The sequence below is a fragment of the Hemitrygon akajei genome, chromosome 27 (genome assembly GCF_048418815.1).
Source record: "Hemitrygon akajei chromosome 27, sHemAka1.3, whole genome shotgun sequence".
In the NCBI taxonomy this organism is placed as follows: Eukaryota; Metazoa; Chordata; class Chondrichthyes; order Myliobatiformes; family Dasyatidae; genus Hemitrygon; species Hemitrygon akajei.
Genome location: NC_133150.1, coordinates 54,178,688 through 54,201,223, shown reverse-complemented (window position 1 = coordinate 54,201,223; position 22,536 = coordinate 54,178,688). Strand labels below are relative to the sequence as shown.

Below are 22,536 nucleotides of genomic sequence, written 5' to 3'. Positions count from 1 at the left end.
AATACCCCAAACCACAGACCAATAGCCCACACCACAGACCACTACCCCACACCACAGTCCAATACCCCACTCCACAGTCCAATACCCCTCACCACAGTCCAATACCCCTCAGCGCACACAGACGTACCCAACACCACAGTCCAGTACCCCACACCAAAGTCCAGTACCCCACACCAAAGACCAATGCCCCACACCAAAGACCAGTCCCACTCACCGCAGACCAGTCCCACTCACCGCAGACCAGTACCCCACACCGGAGTCCAATATCTCTCACCAATTTCCAATACTCCTCACCAGTCCTGTACCTGTCTCCACAGTCCAATACCCCACATCACAGACGAATACCCCTCAGCGCACACAGACGTACCGAACACCACAGTCCAGTACCCCACACCAAAGATCAGTCCCACTCACCGCAGACCAGTACCCCACACCGCAGACCAGTCCCACTCACCGCAGACCAGTACCCCACACCGCAGACCAGTCCCACTCACCGCAGACCAGTACCCCACACCGCAGTCCAATATCTCTCACCGATTTCCAATACTCCTCACCAGTCCTGTACCCGTCTCCACAGTCCAATACCCCACACCACAGATCAATAGCCCACACCACAGACCAATAGACCACACCACAGACCAGTACCCCCACCACAGTCCAATACCCCTCACCACAGATCAATAGCCCACACCACAGTCCAGTACCGCTCATCGCAGACCAGTACCCCTCACCAAGTTCCAATACCCCTCACCACAGTCCAATACCCCACACCACAGATCAATAGCCCACACCACAGATCAATAGCCCACACCACAGACCAATACCCCTCACCACAGTCCAATACCCCACACCACAGACCAAAACCCCACACCACAGACCAAAACCCCACACCACAGACCAATAGTCCACACCACAGTCCAATAGCCCACACCACAGACCAATACCCCTCACCACAGTCCAATACCCCACACCACAGACCAAAACACCACACCGCAGACAAAAACCCCACACCACAGACCAATAGCCCCCACCACAGACCAGTACCCCCACCACAGACCAGTACCCCACCACAGACCAGTACCCCACACCACAGTCCAATACCCCTCACCACAGTCCAATACCTCACACCACAGATCAATAGCCCACACCACAGTCCAGTACCGCTGACTGCAGACCAGTACCCCTCATCAAGTTCCAATACCCCTCAGCACAGACCAATAGCCCCCACCACAGACCAGTACCCCCACCAGAGACCAGTACCCCACCACAGACCAGTACCCCACACCACAGTCCAATACCCCTCACCACAGTCCAATACCTCACACCACAGACCAGTACCCCACACCACAGTCGACCACCCCTCACCACAGTCCAGTAACCCACACCACAGACCATTACCGCACATCACAGTCCAATATCTCTCACCAATTTCCAATACCCCTCACCAGTCCTGTACCCTTCTCCACAGTCCAATACCCTACACCACAGTACAATACCCCAGACTATAGTCCAGTACCCATCACCACAGTGCAATACCCCACACCACAGTCCAATAGCCCACACCACAGACCAGTACCGCTCACCACAGACCAATACCCCACACCACAGACCAGTACCCCTCACCAAGTTCCAGTACCCCTCACCACAGTCCAATAGCCCACACCACAGTCCAATAGCCCACACCACAGACCAGTACCCCTCACCAAGTTCCAGTACCCCTCACCACAGTCCAATACCCCTCACCACAGATCAATAGCCCACACCACAGTCCAGTACCGCTCACCGCAGACCAGTACCCTCACCAAGTTCCAATACCCCTCACCACAGTCCAATACCACTCAACACAGATCAATAGCCCACACCACAGTCCAGTACCCCCACCACAGACCAGTACCCCCACACCACAGTCCAATACCACTCACCACAGATCAATAGCCCACACCACAGTCCAATACCTCACACCACAGACCAGTACCCCCACCAGAGACCAGTACCCCACCACAGACCAGTACCCCACACCACAGTCCAATACCCCTCACCACAGTCCAATACCTCACACCACAGACCAGTACCCCACACCACAGTCGACCACCCCTCACCACAGTCCAGTAACCCACACCACAGACCATTACCGCACATCACAGTCCAATATCTCTCACCAATTTCCAATACCCCTCACCAGTCCTGTACCCTTCTCCACAGTCCAATACCCTACACCACAGTACAATACCCCAGACTGTAGTCCAGTACCCATCACCACAGTGCAATACCCCACACCACAGACCAGTACCGCTCACCACAGACCAATACCCCACACCACAGACCAGTACCCCTCACCAAGTTCCAGTACCCCTCACCACAGACCAGTACCCCACACCACAGACCAGTACCCCTCACCACAGACCAGTACCCCTCACCACAGTCCAGTACCCCTCATCACAGTCCAGTACCCCTCACCACAGTCCAGTACCCCTCACCACAGACCAGTACCCCTCATCACAGACCAGTACCCCTCACCACAGACCAGTAATCCTCACCAAGTTCCAATACCCCTTACCAAAGACCAGTACCCTCACCACAGTCCAATACCCCTCATTACAGTCCAGTACCCCACACCACAGACCAATAGCCCACACCACAGATCAATAGCCCACACCACAGTCCAGTACCACTCACTGCAGACCAGTACCCCTCACCAAGTTCCAATACCCCTCACCACAGTCCAATACCCCACACCACAGAACAAAACCCCACACCACAGAACAAAACCCCACACCACAGACCATTACCGCACATCACAGTCCAGTACCCCAAACCAAAGACCAATAACCCTCACCACAGTCGAATAACCCTCACCACAGTCGAATAACCCTCACCACAGTCCAGTACCCCACATCGCAGTCCAATATCTCTCACCAATTTCCAATACCCCTCACCAGTCCTGTATCCTTCTCCACAGTCCAATACCCTACACCACAGTACAATACCCCAGACTGTAGTCCAGTACCCATCCACCAGTGCAATACCCCACACCACAGTCCAATAGCCCACACCACAGACCAGTACCCCTCACCAAGTTCCAGTACCCCTCACCACAGTCCAATACCCCTCACCACAGATCAATAGCCCACACCACAGTCCAGTACCGCTCACCGCAGACCAGTACCCTCACCAAGTTCCAATACCCCTCACCACAGTCCAATACCACTCAACACAGATCAATAGCCCACACCACAGTCCAGTACCCCCACCAGAGACCAGTACCCCACCACAGACCAGTACCCCACACCACAGTCCAATACCCCTCACCACAGTCCAATACCTCACACCACAGACCAGTACCCCACACCACAGTCGACCACCCCTCACCACAGTCCAGTAACCCACACCACAGACCATTACCGCACATCACAGTCCAATATCTCTCACCAATTTCCAATACCCCTCCACCAGTCCTGTACCCTTCTCCACAGTCCAATACCCTACACCACAGTACAATACCCCAGACTGTAGTCCTAGTACCCATCACCACAGTGCAATACCCCACACCACAGACCAGTACCGCTCACCACAGACCAATACCCCACACCACAGACCAGTACCCCTCACCAAGTTCCAGTACCCCCTCACCACAGACCAGTACCCCACACCACAGACCAGTACCCCTCACCACAGACCAGTACCCCTCACCACAGTCCAGTACCCCTCATCATAGTCCAGTACCCCTCACCACAGTCCAGTACCCCTCACCACAGACCAGTACCCTCACCACAGACCAGTACCCCTCACCACAGACCAGTAATCTCACCAAGTTCCAGTACCCCTCACCACAGTCCAATAGCCCACCACCACAGGCCAATAGCCCACACCACAGACCAATAGCCCACACCACAGTCCAGTACCCCTCACCAAGTTCCCAATACCCCTCACCACAGTCTAATACCCCTCACACAGATCAATAGCCCACACCACAGTCCAGTACCCTCACAGCAGACCAGTACCCCTCACAGCAGACCAGTACCCTCACCAAGTTCCAATACCCCTCACCACAGTCCAATACCCCTCACCACAGATCAATAGCCCACACCACAGTCCAGTACCGCTCACCGCAGACCAGTACCCTCACCAAGTTCCAATACCCTCACCACAGTCCAATACCACTCACCACAGATCAATAGCCCACACCACAGTCCAATACCCCTCACCACAGTCCAATACCCCTCACCAAAGACCAATACCCCCTCACCACACCACAGTCCAATACCCCACACCAAAGACCAGTACCCCTCACCAAAGACCAATACCCCTCACCACACCACAGTCCAATACCCACACCAAACACCAATACCCCAACCATAAGACCAGTACGCCTCACCAAAGACCAATACCCCTCACCACAGACCAGTAACCCACACCACAGACCAGTGCCCCTCACCACAGACCAATACCCCACACCACAGTCCAATACCCCAAACCACAGTCCAATACCCCAAACCACAGACCAATACCCCTCCACCACAGACCCAATCCCCTCACCACAGACCAATACCCCTCACCAGTCCAATACCCCACACCACAGTCCAATAGCCCACACCACAGTCCAATAGCCCACACCACAGTCCAATACCCCACACCACAGTCCAATACCCCACACCACAGTCCAATAGCCCACACCACAGTATATGCCCCACACCACAGTCCAATGCCCCACACCACAGTCCAATGCCCCACACCAGTCGAATAACCCTCACCACATCGAATAGCCCACACCACCAGACCACTACCCCACACCACAGTCCAGTACCCCTCACCAAAGACCAATACCCCTCACCACAGTCCAGTACCCCTCACCACAGTCCAGTACCCCACACCACAGTCCATTACCTCTCACCACAGTCCAATAGCCCACACCACAGTCCAATAGCCCACACCACAGTCCAGTACCCCACACCACAGTCCAGTACCCCTCACCAAAGACCAATACCCCTCACCAAAGACCAATACCCTCACCACAGTCCAGAACCCCACACCACAGTCCAGTACCCCACACCAAAGACCAGTACCCCTCACCAAAGACAAGTACCCCTCACCACACCACAGTCCAGAACCCCACACCACAGTCCAGTACCCCACACCAAAGACCAGTACCCCTCACCAAAGACCAATACCCCTCACCACACCACAGTCCAATACCCCACACCAAAGACCAATACGCCTCACCAAAGACCAATACCCCGCACCAAAGACCAATACCCCTCACCACAGACCAGTACCCCACACCACAGACCAGTGCCCCTCATCACAGACCAATACCCCACACCACAGTCCAATACCCCAAACCACAGACCAACAGACCACTACCCCACACCACAGTCCAATACCCCACTCCACAGACCAAAACCTCACACCACAGATCAATAGCCCACACCACAGTCCAATACCCCACACCACAGTCCAATACCCTCACCACAGTCCAATACCCTAACCACAGATCAATAGCCCTCACCACAGTCCAATAGCCCCACACCACAGACCAATACCCTCACCACAGTCCAATACCCCTCACCACAGTCCAATACCCCTCACCACAGTCCAATACCCACACCACAGACCAATACCCCCACACCACAGACAATACCCACACCACAGTCCAATACCCCACACCACAGTCCAGTACCCCTCACCACAGTCCAATACACCACACCCACAGTCCAATACCCCTCACCACAGTCCAATACCCCACACCACAGATCAATACCCCCTCACCACAGACTAATACCCCTCACCACAGTCCAGTACCCCCTCACCACAGTCCAGTACCTCTCACCACAGTCCAATAGCCCACACCACAGTCCAGTACCCCACACCACAGTCCAGTACCCCTCACCAAAGACCAATACCCCTCACCAAAGACCAATACCCCTCACCACAGTCCAGAACCCCACACCACAGTCCAGTTACCCCACACCAAAGACCAGTACCCCTCACCAAAGACCAGTACCCCTCACCACACCACAGTCCAGAACCCCACACCACAGTCCAGTACCCCACACCAAAGACCAGTACCCCTCACCAAAGACCAATACCCCTCACCACACCACAGTCCAATACCCCACACCAAAGACCAGTACCCCTCACCAAAGACCAATACCCCTCACCACACCACAGTCCAATACCCCACACCAAACACCAATACCCCACACCAAAGACCAATACGCCTCACCAAAGACCAATACCCCTCACCAAAGACCAATACCCCTCACACAGACCAGTACCCCACACCACAGACCAGTGCCCCTCACCACAGACCAATACCCCACACCACAATCCAATACCCCACACCACAGTCAATACCCCAAACCACAGACAACAGACCACTACCCCACACCACAGTCCAATACCCCACTCCACAGACCAAAACCCCACACCCACAGATCAATAGCCCACACCACAGTCCAATAGCCACACACAGACCAATACCCTCACCACAGTCCAATACACCACACCACAGATCAATAGCCCTCACCACAGTCCAATAGCCCACACCACAGTCCAATAGCCCACACCACAGACCAATACCCCTCACCACAGTCCAATACCCCCTCACCACAGTTCAATAGCCCACACCACAGTCCAATAGCCACACCACAGTCCAATACCCCACACCACAGTATAATGCCCCACACCACAGTCCAATGCCCCACACCACAGTCCCAATGCCCCACACCAGTCGAATAACCCTCACCACAGACGAATAGCCCACACCACAGACCACTACCCCTCACCACAGTCCAGTACCCCTCACCAAAGACCAATACCCCTCACCACAGTCCAGTACCCCTCACCACAGTCCAGTACCTCACACCACAGTCCAGTACCCCACACCACAGTCCAATACCCCTCACCACAGTCCAATACACCACACCACAGTCCAATACCCCCCACCCTACCTCACACCCAGGACCACAAAAACCTCACACCACAGATCAATAGCCCCACCACAGTCCAATACCCCACACCACAGTCCAATACCCCTCACCACAGTCCAATACCCCTCACCACAGTCCAATACCACTAACCACAGATCAATAGCCCTCACCACAGTCCAATAGCCCACACCACAGACCAATACCCCTCACCACAGTCCAATACCCCTCACCACAGTCCAATACCCCACACCACAGACCAATAGCCCACACCACAGACCAATACCCCACACCACAGTCCAATGCCCCCACACCACAGTCCAATGCCCCACACCAGTCGAATAACCCTCACCACAGACGAAATAGCCCACACCACAGACCACTACCCCTCACCACAGTCCAGTATCCCTCACCAAAGACCAGTACCCCTCACCACAGTCCCAGTACCGCTCACCACAGTCCAGTACCCCACACCACAGTCCCAGTACCCCACACCACAGTCCAGTACCCCTCACCACAGTCCAATACACCACACCACAGTCCAATACCCCTTACCACAGTCCAATACCCCACACCACAGATCAATACCCCTCACCACAGACCAATACCCCTCACCACAGTCCAGTACCCCTCACCACAGTCCAGTACCCCACACCACAGTCCAGTACCTCTCACCACAGTCCAGTACCTCTCACCACAGTCCAATAGCCCACACCACAGTCCAGTACCCCACACCACAGTCCAGTACCCCTCACCAAAGACCAATACCCCTCACCAAAGACCAATACCCCTCACCACAGTCCCAGAACCCCACACCACAGTCCAGTACCCCACACCAAAGACCAGTACCCCTCACCAAAGACCAGTACCCCTCACCACACCACAGTCCAGAACCCCACACCACAGTCCAGTACCCCACACCAAAGACCAGTACCCCTCACCAAAGACCAATACCCCTCACCACACCACAGTCCAATACCCCACACCAAAGAACAGTACCCCTCACCAAAGACCAATACCACTCACCACACCACAGTCCAATACCCCACACCAAACACCAATACCCCACACCAAAGACCAATACGCCTCACCAAAGACCAATACCCCTCACCAAAGACCAATACCCCCTCCACCACAGACCAGTACCCCACACCACAGACCAGTGCCCCTCACCACAGACCAATACCCCACACCACAGTCCAATACCCCACCACCACAGTCCCAATTACCCCACACCACAGTCCAATACCCCACACCACAGTCCAATACCCCACACCACAGTCCAATACCACAAACCACAGACCAACAGACCACTACCCCACACCACAGTCCAATACCCCACTCCACAGACCAAAACCCCACACCACAGATCAATAGCCCACACCACAGTCCAATAGCCCACACCACAGACCAATACCCCTCACCACAGTCCAATACCCCACAACCACAGATCAATAGCCCTCACCACAGTCCAATAGCCCACACCACAGTCCAATAGCCCACACCACAGACCAATACCCCTCACCACAGTCCAATACCCCACACCACAGTTCAATAGCCCACACCACAGTCCAATAGCCCACACCACAGTCCAGTACCTCACACCACAGTCCAGTACCTTCACACCACAGTCCAGTACCCCACACCACAGTCCAAATACCCCTCACCACAGTCCAATACACCACAGCACAGTCCAATACCCTCACCACAGTCCAATACCCCACTCCACAGTCCAGTACCCCTCACCAAAGACCAATACCCCTCACCACAGGACCAATACCCCACACCACAGTCCAATACCCCACACCACAGTCCAATACCCCAAACCACAGACCAACAGACCACTACCCCACACCACAGTCCAATACCCCACTCCACAGTCCAGTACCCCTCACCACAGTCCAATACCCCACACCCACAGACCAAAACCCCACACCACAGATCAATAGCCCACACCACAGTCTAATAGCCCACACCACAGACCAATACCCCTCACCACAGTTCAATACCCCACACCACAGATCAATAGCCCTCACCACAGTCCAATAGCCCAAACCACAGACCAATACCCCTCACCACAGTCCAATTACCCCCTCACCACAGTCCAATACCTCACACCACAGACCAAAACCCCACACCACAGACCAATAGCCCACACCACAGTCCAATAGCCCCACACCCACAGACCAATACCCCCACACCACAGTCCAATACCCCACACCACAGTATAATGCCCCACACCACAGTCCAATGCCACACACCAGTCGAATAACCCTCCCACAGTCGAATAACCCTCACCACAGACCACTACCCCACACCCACAGTCCAGTACCCCTCACCACAGTCCAGTACCCCTCACCACAGTCCAATACCCCACACCACAGTCCAGTACCCCACACCACAGTCCAGTACCCCACACCACAGTCCAATACCCCTCACCACAGTCCAATACACCACACCACAGTCCAATACCCCTCACCACAGTCCAATACCTCACACCACAGATCAATACCCCTCACCACAGTCCTATAGCCCACACCACAGTCCAATAGCCCACACCACAGTCCAATAGCCCACACCACAGACCAATACCCCACACCACAGACCAATACCCCACACCACAGTATAATGTCCCACACCACAGTCCAATGCCCCACACCAGTCGAATAACTCTCACCACAGACGAATAGCCCACACCACAGACCACTACCCCTCACCACAGTCCAGTAACCCCTCACCACAGTCCAGTACCCCACACCACAGTCCAATACCCCTCACCACAGTCCAATACACCACACCACAGTCCAATACCCCACACCACAGATCAATACCCCACACCACAGTATAATGCCCCACACCAGTCGAATAACCCTCACCACAGTCCAGTACCCCACACCAAAGACCAATGCCCCACACCACAGTTCAATACCCCCACACCACAGTCCAGTACCCCTCACCAAAGACCAATACCCCTCACCAAAGACCAATACCCCTCACCACAGTCCAGAACCCCACACCACAGTCCAGAACCCCACACCACAGTCCAGTACCCCACACCACAGTCCAGTACCCCTCACCACAGATCAATACCCCACACCAGTCGAATAACCCTCACCACAGACCAATAGCCCACCACCACCGTCCAGTACCCCACACCAAAGACCAATACCCCACACCACAGTCCAATGCCCCACACCACAGTCCAATACCCCTCACCACAGTCCAGTACCCCTCACCACAGTGCAGTACCCCACACCAAAGACCAGTACCCATCACCACAGTCCAGTACCCCACACCACAGACCAGTGCCCCTCACCACAGACCATACCCCACACCACAATCCAATACCCCAAACCACAGACCAACAGACCACTACCCCACACCACAGTCCAATACCCACTCCCACAGTCCAGTACCCCTCAGCACAGTCCAATGCCCCTCCACCACAGTCCAAGTAGCCCACAACACCACAGTATAATGCCCCACACCACAGTCCAATGCCCCTCACCACGTCCAGAACCCCACACCACAGTATAATGCCCCACACCACAGTATAATGCCCCACACCACAGTCCAATGCCCCTCACCACAGTCCAGTACCCCTCACCACAGTCCAGTACCCCTCACCACAGTCCAATACCCCTCACCAAAGACCAATACCCCTCACCACTGTCCAATACCCCTCTCCACAAATCAATAGCCCACACCACAGATCAATACCCCACACCACAGTCCAATACCCAAACCACAGACCAATAGCCCACACCACAGACCACTACTCCTCACCACAGTCCAATACCCGACTCCACAGTCCAATACCCCTCAGCGCACACAGACCAGTACCCAATACCACTGAAAAGTACCCCACACACAGTCCAGTACCCCACACCGCAGTCCAATATCTCTCACCGATTTCCAATACTCCTCACCAGTCCTGTACCCGTCTCCACAGTCCAATACCCCACATCACAGACGAATACCCTCAGCGCACACAGACATACCCAACACCACAGTCCAGGTACCCCACACCAAAGACCAGAACCCCACACCGCAGACCAGTACCCCTCACCAAGTTCCAATACCCTCAGCACAGACCAAAACCTCACACCACAGACAAATACCCACACCACAGACAAGTACCCCGCACCACAATCGACCACCCCTCACCACAGTCGAATACCCCTCACCACAGTTGAATACCCCTCACCACAGTCCAGTACCCCACACCACAGTATAATGCCCCACACCACAGTCCAATGCCCCTCACCACAGTCCAGAACCCCACACCACAGTATAATGCCCCACACCACAGTATAATGCCCCACACCACAGTCCAATGCCCGCTCACCACAGTCCAGGTACCCCTCACCACAGTCCAGTACCCCTCACCACAGTCCAATCCCCCACCAAAGACCAATACCCCTCACCACCTGTCCAATACCCCTCTCCACAAATCAATAGCCCACACCACAGATCAATACCCCACACCACAGTCCAATACCCAAACCACAGACCAATAGCCCACACCACAGACCACTACTCCTCACCACAGTCCAATACCGACTCCACAGTCCAATACCCCTCAGCGCACACAGACCAGTACCCATACCACTGAAAAGTACCCCACACCACAGTCCAGTACCCCACACCGCAGTCCAATATCTCTCACCGATTTCCAATACTCCTCACCAGTCCTGTACCCGTCTTCCACAGTCCAATACCCCACATCACAGACGAATACCCCTCAGCGCACACAGACATACCCAACACCACAGTCCAGTACCCCACACCAAAGACCAGTACCCCACACCGCAGACCCAGTACCCCTCACCAAGTTCCAATACCCCTCAGCACAGACCAAAACCTCACACCACAGACCAATACCCCACACCACAGACAAGTACCCCGCACCACAATCGACCACCCCTCACCACAGTCGAATACCCCTCACCACAGTCCAGTAACCCACACCACAGACCATTACCGCACATCACAGTCCAGTACCCAACACCAAAGACCAGTACCCCAAACCAAAGACCAATAACCCCACCACAGTCGAATAAACCTAACCACAGTCCAGTACCCCACATCACAGTCCAATATCTCTCACCAATTTCCAATACCCCTCACCAGTCCTGTACCCTTCTCCACAGTCCAATACCCTACACCACAGTACAATACCCCAGACTGTAGTCCAGTACCCATCACCACAGTGCAATACCCCACACCACAGTCCAATAGCCCACACCGCAGACCAGTACCGCTCACCACCAGTCCAATGCCCCTCACCACAGTCCAGTACCCCACACCAAAGACCAATACCCCACACCACAGTCCAATGCCCCCGCACCACAGTCCAGTACCCCACACCACAGTCCAATGCCCTCACCACAGTCCAGTACCCCTCACTACAGTCCAATACCCCTCACCACAGTCCAATACCCCTCACCAAAGACCAATACCCCTCACCACAGTCCAATACCCCTCACCACAGTCCAATACCCCTCACCACAGTCCAATACCCCTCTACACAGATCAATAGCCCACACCACAGATCAATACCCCCAAACCATAGTCCAATACCCCAAACCACAGACCAATAGCCCACACCACAGACCACTTACCCCACACCACAGTCCAATACCCCACTCCACAGTCAATACCCCTCACCACAGTCCAATACCCCTCAGCGCACACAGAGTACCCAACACCACAGTCCAGTACCCCACACCAAAGTCCAGTACCCCACACCAAAGACCACTGCCCCACACCAAAGACCATCCCACTCACCGCAGACCAGTCCCACTCACCGCAGACCAGTACCCCACACCGGGAGTCCAATATCTCTCACCAATTTCCAATACTCCTCACCAGTCCTGTACCTGTCTCCACAGTCCAATACCCCACATCACAGACGAATACCCCTCAGCGCACACAGACGTACCGAACACCACAGTCCAGTACCCCACACCAAAGATCAGTCCACTCACCGCAGACCAGTACCCCACACCGCAGACCAGTCCCACTCACCGCAGACCAGTACCCCACACCGCAGACCAGTCCCACTCACCGCAGACCAGTACCCCACACCGCAGTCCAATATCTCTCACCGATTTCCAATACTCCTCACCAGTCCTGTACCCGTCTCCACAGTCCAATACCCCCACACCACAGATCAATAGCCCACACCACAGACCAATAGACCACACACAGACCAGTACCCCACCACAGTACAGATCAATAGCCCACACCACAGTCCAGTACCGCTCATCGCAGACCAGTACCCCTCACCAAGTTCCAATACCCCTCACCACAGTCCAATACCCCACACCACAGATCAATAGCCCACACCACAGATCAATAGCCCACACCACAGACCAATACCCCTCACCACAGTCCAATACCCCACACCACAGACCAAAACCCCACACCACAGACCAAAACCCCACACCACAGACCAATAGTCCACACCACAGTCCAATAGCCCACACCACAGACCAATACCCCTCACCACAGTCCAATACCCCACACCACAGACCAAAACACCACACCGCAGACAAAAACCCCACACCACAGACCAATAGCCCCCACCACAGACCAGTACCCCCCACCACAGACCAGTACCCCACCACAGACCAGTACCCCACACCACAGTCCAATACCCCTCACCACAGTCCAATACCTCACACCACAGATCAATAGCCCACACCACAGTCCAGTACCGCTGACTGCAGACCAGTACCCCTCATCAAGTTCCAATACCCCTCAGCACAGACCAATAGCCCCCACCACAGACCAGTACCCCCACCAGAGACCAGTACCCCACCACAGACCAGTACCCCACACCACAGTCCAATACCCCTCACCACAGTCCAATACCTCACACCACAGACCAGTACCCCACACCACAGTCGACCACCCCTCACCACAGTCCAGTAACCCACACCACAGACCATTACCGCACATCACAGTCCAATATCTCTCACCAATTTCCAATACCCCTCACCAGTCCTGTACCCTTCTCCACAGTCCAATACCCTACACCACAGTACAATACCCCAGACTATAGTCCAGTACCCATCACCACAGTGCAATACCCCACACCACAGTCCAATAGCCCACACCACAGACCAGTACCGCTCACCACAGACCAATACCCCACACCACAGACCAGTACCCCTCACCAAGTTCCAGTACCCCTCACCACAGTCCAATAGCCCACACCACAGTCCAATAGCCCACACCACAGACCAGTACCCCTCACCAAGTTCCAGTACCCCTCACCACAGTCCAATACCCCTCACCACAGATCAATAGCCCACACCACAGTCCAGTACCGCTCACCGCAGACCAGTACCCTCACCAAGTTCCAATACCCCTCACCACAGTCCAATACCACTCAACACAGATCAATAGCCCACACCACAGTCCAGTACCCCCACCACAGACCAGTACCCCACACCACAGTCCAATACCACTCACCACAGATCAATAGCCCACACCACAGTCCAATACCTCACACCACAGACCAGTACCCCCACCAGAGACCAGTACCCCACCACAGACCAGTACCCCACACCACAGTCCAATACCCCTCACCACAGTCCAATACCTCACACCACAGACCAGTACCCCACACCACAGTCGACCACCCCTCACCACAGTCCAGTAACCCACACCACAGACCATTACCGCACATCACAGTCCAATATCTCTCACCAATTTCCAATACCCCTCACCAGTCCTGTACCCTTCTCCACAGTCCAATACCCTACACCACAGTACAATACCCCAGACTGTAGTCCAGTACCCATCACCACAGTGCAATACCCCACACCACAGACCAGTACCGCTCACCACAGACCAATACCCCACACCACAGACCAGTACCCCTCACCAAGTTCCAGTACCCCTCACCACAGACCAGTACCCCACACCACAGACCAGTACCCCTCACCACAGACCAGTACCCCTCACCACAGTCCAGTACCCCTCATCACAGTCCAGTACCCCTCACCACAGTCCAGTACCCCTCACCACAGACCAGTACCCCTCATCACAGACCAGTACCCCTCACCACAGACCAGTAATCCTCACCAAGTTCCAATACCCCTTACCAAAGACCAGTACCCTCACCACAGTCCAATACCCCTCATTACAGTCCAGTACCCCACACCACAGACCAATAGCCCACACCACAGATCAATAGCCCACACCACAGTCCAGTACCACTCACTGCAGACCAGTACCCCTCACCAAGTTCCAATACCCCTCACCACAGTCCAATACCCCACACCACAGAACAAAACCCCACACCACAGAACAAAACCCCACACCACAGACCATTACCGCACATCACAGTCCAGTACCCCAAACCAAAGACCAATAACCCTCACCACAGTCGAATAACCCTCACCACAGTCGAATAACCCTCACCACAGTCCAGTACCCCACATCGCAGTCCAATATCTCTCACCAATTTCCAATACCCCTCACCAGTCCTGTATCCTTCTCCACAGTCCAATACCCTACACCACAGTACAATACCCCAGACTGTAGTCCAGTACCCATCACCAGTGCAATACCCCACACCACAGTCCAATAGCCCACACCACAGACCAGTACCCCTCACCAAGTTCCAGTACCCCTCACCACAGTCCAATACCCCTCACCACAGATCAATAGCCCACACCACAGTCCAGTACCGCTCACCGCAGACCAGTACCCTCACCAAGTTCCAATACCCCTCACCACAGTCCAATACCACTCAACACAGATCAATAGCCCACACCACAGTCCAGTACCCCCACCAGAGACCAGTACCCCACCACAGACCAGTACCCCACACCACAGTCCAATACCCCTCACCACAGTCCAATACCTCACACCACAGACCAGTACCCCACACCACAGTCGACCACCCCTCACCACAGTCCAGTAACCCACACCACAGACCATTACCGCACATCACAGTCCAATATCTCTCACCAATTTCCAATACCCCTCACCAGTCCTGTACCCTTCTCCACAGTCCAATACCCTACACCACAGTACAATACCCCAGACTGTAGTCCAGTACCCATCACCACAGTGCAATACCCCACACCACAGACCAGTACCGCTCACCACAGACCAATACCCCACACCACAGACCAGTACCCCTCACCAAGTTCCAGTACCCCTCACCACAGACCAGTACCCCACACCACAGACCAGTACCCCTCACCACAGACCAGTACCCCTCACCACAGTCCAGTACCCCTCATCACAGTCCAGTACCCCTCACCACAGTCCAGTACCCCTCACCACAGACCAGTACCCCTCACCACAGACCAGTAATCCTCACCAAGTTCCAGTACCCCTCACCACAGTCCAATAGCCCACACCACAGGCCAATAGCCCACACCACAGACCAATAGCCCACACCACAGTCCAGTACCCCTCACCAAGTTCCAATACCCCTCACCACAGTCTAATACCCCTCACCACAGATCAATAGCCCACACCACAGTCCAGTACCCCTCACAGCAGACCAGTACCCCTCACAGCAGACCAGTACCCCTCACCAAGTTCCAATACCCCTCACCACAGTCCAATACCCCTCACCACAGATCAATAGCCCACACCACAGTCCAGTACCGCTCACCGCAGACCAGTACCCTCACCAAGTTCCAATACCCCTCACCACAGTCCAATACCACTCACCACAGATCAATAGCCCACACCACAGTCCAGTACCCCCACCACAGACCAGTACCCCACACCACAGTCCAATACCACTCACCACAGATCAATAGCCCACACCACAGTCCAATACCGCTGACCGCAGACCAGTACCCCTCACCAAGTTCCAATACCCCTCACCACAGTCCAATACCACTCACCACAGATCAATAGCCCACACCACAGTCCAGTACCGCTGACCGCAGACCAGTACCCCTCACCAAGTTCCAATACCCCTCACCACAGTCCAGTAACCCTCACCACAGACCATTACCGCACATCACAGTCCAGTACCCAACACCAAAGACCAGTACCCCAAACCAAAGACCAATACCCCCACCACAGTCGAATAACCCTCACCACAGACCAATACCCCACATCGCTGTCCAATATCTCTCACCAATTTCCCCTCACCAGTCCTGTACCCTTCTCCACAGTCCAATACCCCACACCACAGTACAATACCCCAGACTGTAGTCCAGTACCCATCACCACAGTGCAATACCCCACACCACAGACGAATACCCCACATCAGTCCAATACCCCACATCACTGTCCAATACCCCACACCAAAGACCAATGCCCCTCACCACAGTCCAATGCCCCTCACCACAGACCAATACCGCACACCACAGTCCAATAGCCCACACCACAGACCAATACCCCACACCACAGTCCAATACCCCTCACCACAGTCCAGTACCCCACACCACAGTCCAATAGCCCACACCACAGTCCAGTACCCCACACCACAGTCCAATAGCCCACACCACAGTCCAATAGCCCACACCACAGACCAGTACCACTCACCACAGACCAGTACCACTCACCAAGTTCCAGTACCCCTCACCACAGTCCAGTACCCCTCACCACAGTCCAATAGCCCACACCACAGACCAATAGCCCACACCACAGACCAGTACCCCCACCACAGTCCATTACCCCACACCACAGTCCAGTACCCCACACCACAGTCCAATACACCTCACCACAGTCCAGTACCCCTCACGACAGACCAGTGCCCCTCACCACAGACCAGTGCCCCACACCACAGTCCAATACCCCTCACCACAGTCCAATACCCTTCACCAAAGATCAATTGCCCACACCACAGTCCAATGCCTCACACCAAAGATCAATAGCCCACACCACAACCCCGCACCGCACGCAGTCCAGTACCCCTCACCGCACGCAGTCCAGTACCCCACACCACAGACAAGTACCACTCACTACAGTCGAATACCCCTCACCAACAGTCGAATACCCCTCACCACAGACCAGTTCCCCAATCCACAGTCCAATACCCCTCACCACAGACCACTACTCCACACCACAGACCAATACCCCATACTACTGACCAATACGCCTCACCACTGACCTGTACATCACTGCATACTACTGTGCAATAGACCACAGCGAATTGTTGAGGGGAATGTGTCGGGGGTGAGGGAAACAGTTGTTGGAGGAGGTCATTGGGCAGGGAATGAGTCTGCAGGAAGTGAGTGTTTTGGTAGTTGGAAGTGTGACGAAGGCACAGATAAGGAGTAGTAGGAGCAGAACTGAGGGAATAAGGAGAGTGGAAAGTTTTGTAGTTAGGGAGTGTTTTATGAACAATGGTGGAGGGAATATGGGAAAGTGGGAATTGACTAATGGAGAGTGAGAAAGTTGGAGGTATTCAGAAGGATGACAGAGGGATGGAATAGATGGGACAGAATGTTTTATCATTGGAGATACTGCAGCAAAGAATGAGGAGGGCAGAGAATAGAGTGGGAGAAAAGGCATCGGAAAGGACAGAATGGCATATGGGAGGTGGGTGCTGGGGAAAGTGGACTGGTTGAGGTGTCAATGGGAGGTCAAGTGGGAATTGGGAGAGCAAGTAAGGCATCCAAAAGAATGTGCCCAAGATGGAGAGAGGTACTGTATCTGATAGCTGGAGAGACAAGACAGACAAAGAGTTGAAGGGAAAAGAGGTTTCAGGAGAGGGTAGGGATAGAGCGGAGAGGACGAAGGAAGAGTGTGTCGGAGTTAAGAAAGGGAAAGACAGCGAGGGGAAGAGAGAGGGGAGAGAAATAAGAGTTGGAGGGATGTGGTCAGAGGAAACATTCATCTTTCTCCTACTCTTGCCCTTTGACCCATCCTGTCCTTTACCCTCCCTCCCTACTGTCTACCTGTCACTCCCCCTTACCTCTTCCTCCTGTCTCCACTCTTGCCTTTTTTCTCCCTTTCTTTCTTTTACCTTTATCTTCATCCACTGATTTCTCACCTTCTCCTCCTCCCCCTCTGCTTCTACCATCATCTCTACCACCTTGCCTTTGTCATTTCTCACCTTTCTTTTCTCCCTCCCCTCGCTCTTTCCTTCCCTTTCTTGTGCCACCTTCTTTCTATTCTTCTCTGCCCTTATCTCTTCTTTCTCCTTTCTTTTCTCTTTCCCCTCCTCCCTCTCACCATCTTGTTCCTACCCCTGCTTCCATCTCTTCCATCCTTGTGCTCTCCATCTCCCATTCCTCCCTCTGCTTCCTCTCTTTCCCTCCCCATTCCTCCTCTCATTTTCCTTCCCCCATTGCCATCCCCTCCACTCCCATCTCCTCACGCCCTCTCCCATCCTCTCTCTCCCATCCTACCCGCTCTCCACCCTCCCCCACCCTCACCCCCTCCCCATCCTCCCCTCTCCACCCTCCCCCATCCTCCCATCCACCTCTCCCCTCCCCATCCTCCCCCCGCATATTATCCTACCCCCCACCTCCTCTCCCCTCCCTATCTCCCCATCCTCTCCCCTGCATATTATCATACCCCTCACCTCCTCTCCCCTCCCTATCTCCCCATCTTTCCCCTCCCCATCCTACCATCTCACCCATCCTCCTCTCCCCACCCTCTCCCCATCACCATACTAGCCCCCTCCACTTCCTCTCCTCCCTATCCTCTCCACCTCTCCCCATTCTCTCCCTCCCCTCTCCACCCTCCCATTCTCTCCACCGCCTCATCCCCTCTCCGTGCTTCATCCCTTTCCCCATTCTCTCCCCTCCTCATCCTCTCCTGTTCCTCGTGCTCTCCCCCTCCCCTTCTCTCCTTTGATTATCTCTTCTATCCTTCTCTCCCATTTGCACACTTCCTCCGTTGCCCCCTCTCCCTTCCATCCACTCTACCCACTCTCTCCCATCTACCCCTCTTTACTCCATTCCCCCCTCTCTTTCCTGTCTACCCTGCTCCACCCCTCTCCAGTCCTTTTCTCACTGCATTCTACCTTCCACCGCTCTCTTCCCCTCTCACTCCCCCACTTCCACTTTTCCTATTTCCATCCCCTTCACTTTGCCTACCCCCTCTTTCCTCTCACTGTTCTCCCATCTCCTCCCCTTTTCAACCCCCTATGCTCTTACTCCCCCTCTTCCCTCCCATCTCCTCCCCCTTTCAACCCCCATGCCCTTACCTCCTTCCCTCCCATCTCCTCCCCTTCCACAGCCTACCACATCTTTTTTCTCTCCCTCTCTTCTCTTTACCCCTTTTCTCCCGTCCTTTCACTTAATTCCCCTCCTCTCTTCCCCCAGTTCTTGTTCTCCCTTCTAACCCCTTTCCCTCTCTCTTCCCTCCGGCATTTTCGCATCTTTCCCCTCTCCCCTCTGTCTTATCCCTCTCTTTCCGTCCACCCCTTCTCTCCTCCCTCTCTCCCTATCGTCTCTGTTCTTACACCTCCCCTTCTGTCCCCCATTGTCCTTCGCACCCTTCTCCCGCAGCCTCGGGAGGTGCTGATGCGGCACATCTCCGTCTCCCCGCAGATCTACGGCCGACCTGTTTACGGACGGCTGCTGCATTGGCTCTGCCGTCTGCCTGAGCTCGGCGGGGGCGCGGTCTCTCCCGGCTGCGCCCTTCCTGCGGATCCACTCGCCTTATTGGCAGCCGTGCCCCTCCCTCCGCCCCCTCCCCACTCCCCTCTCTTCCGTCCCTCCACTCCATCATCCAGATACCGAGGCTCGGCGCTTCGGCTCCTAGGACAGTGACCGGCTCCGCGTTGCCGCAATGTTGCTGCGGGTTGTCGCTTTGACTTGCTGGCTGACGCCTCTCGTCCGCTGCAGCTTACCCGTCGACTGCGGCTTGGAAGGTAGGGAGGGCAGAGCTCGCCTGCATCCGTCTGATCGGTGGGAGAACCGGGATACCGGGACAGCAACAACAATCCCAAAACACGCAAACACAGAGACCGACAGTCTCTCGCTCTCGTTCACACACACACAGAATCAAAATTCACAGAGATAAAGGAACAGGAACGAGACACACACTTCGACAGAGACAGACAGACAGACGCACATCATACATCCAAACACACACAAACAAACAAACAAGCACCTAGACACAGGCAAACACATGCATCCACAGACCGCGGTGGCCCCCACCTGTTACCGAGTTATTTGGGACAGGGCGGCCGTATTGTTCCCCCGCTGTTTCCCGGGTCTGGGAGCGAGTGGCGGCTCCCGAGCGCAAAGCCCTTGTTTTTGCCAAGTGATGCATCGAATGGCGGCGATATTCAGTCAGCGCTCACTGTCGCCCCTGCTCGCATCTCTGGACACCCAGTACTCGGCGTTTTGTCTTCACATGGAGCTGGATGTGGGGCGTGAGAATGCAGGGTCTGGGGAAGCGACCAGGATATAGTGTCCGTGTGTGTGTGTTAGTGATGGGTTGTTTGTTTGTTTGTTTGTCGACTGTATGTTACAGGTTGTATGTGTGTGTTAGAGATTGTGTGTGTTTTGTGTGTGTGTTAGAGATGGGTTGTGTGTGTTTTGTGTGTGTGTGTGTGTGTTTTGTGTGTGTGTGTATGTGTTACAGGTTGTATATATGTGTTAGAGATTGTGTGTATGTATGTGTGTGTGTTAGTGTTCCGGAGATTGTGTTGAAGAGGGAATGTATGTGATAAGGGACAGGTCAGAGAGAGAGAGAATGAGAATGTGTGTGTGCAGGAGATAAACGGTGGGAATGAGAAACTGTGCGCTGGCGGCTCCCGGCAGGTTCAGTGGAAGGATGTTGCTTAACCTGCTGAATGCCTCCAACAGTTTGCTGCTCCAGATTCCTGCATCCGCAGTCTCTTGTCTCTGTGAGAGAGACTGTGTCTTTTCGGGAGGGGTAGATTCCTTGTGCGTGTGGATGTTGTGTCTCGACGTATCCGTGGGGATGTGTCGCTGAAGGCGGTCTGTTTGGTGGGCTGTGGGACTGTGCTGGAGGGTGAGGACAGTGGTTACAGGGGAGACGAGTGGTCCCTTTGTTTTGAGGTGAAAGGTGATGGGGTGAAAGGCGCTGTTGTGGCTGGGGACACCATGTTAACACGGGAATTCTGTTTCAAGGAGGAATGTGTTTATCTTACAGCAGAGGGACTGTGCAGCGGGTCTGCATTGTCATCGGGGCTGCGATCATTTGGGTGGGGTCTGCTCTGTCTGGGGGGGTGGGGGAGACAAGGAGAACCCGGATCATGATCTAGAGGCTGCCTGTTTATCTTCCTGTCAGTGACAGACGTCCCATCTGTTTCATCCCGTCATCTCCCTGCTTCATCCTTTCGCTCCCTCCCTCCGATCCGCAGCCCTTGTCGAGCACCCGTTCTGCGACACTGCGGGAGGAGGAGGTGCAGGATCCCGGAGGCTGCGGAGGGACCCTGGTACTGGGCTGCAGCAGCAGGAGTTGGCGACGGGCCATCCGCTGCGTGAGACAGGCCGGCCGCAGAGACGGGAAAAGCCGCAGGGAGGGGCAGTGTACCGTAGGGGCCCGACTCCTCACACAAACTCCCACGACTACTCAGTCTCCTCAGATCCTTAAGATCCCCGCTCCATCTCTTAATGTCCTCTCAGTTCCTCGCCCCTTCTCTCTCTCCCGCCCCTCAGCTATCCCTCTCTCTATTCTTCCCTCCCCCTCA

The 22,536-nt window shown here is 54.7% G+C and overlaps 1 protein-coding gene and 1 long non-coding RNA gene across 5 annotated transcripts in view; one reads left to right on the top strand and one right to left on the bottom strand.

Moving 5' to 3' along the window:
• LOC140717429 (uncharacterized) overlaps positions 1-21,138 on the bottom strand; it is a 103,714-nt gene extending 82,576 nt beyond the window's left edge. The window contains exon 1 of the long non-coding RNA XR_012096543.1: positions 21,032-21,138. This is a non-coding gene — a long non-coding RNA (uncharacterized lncRNA). The remainder of the gene's footprint in view (positions 1-21,031) is intronic.
• The window catches only part of cadm3 (cell adhesion molecule 3), a 46,153-nt gene continuing 44,182 nt past the window's right edge, over positions 20,566-22,536 (top strand). For 3 of the 4 annotated variants that reach the window (XM_073031001.1, XM_073030999.1, XM_073030998.1), the window contains exon 1: positions 20,566-20,742. In XM_073031001.1, coding sequence (XP_072887102.1) covers positions 20,661-20,742 — 82 coding nt within the window. In that variant the 5' untranslated portion in view covers positions 20,566-20,660. The remainder of the gene's footprint in view (positions 20,743-22,536) is intronic. The other variant, XM_073031000.1, reaches the window with a different exon arrangement.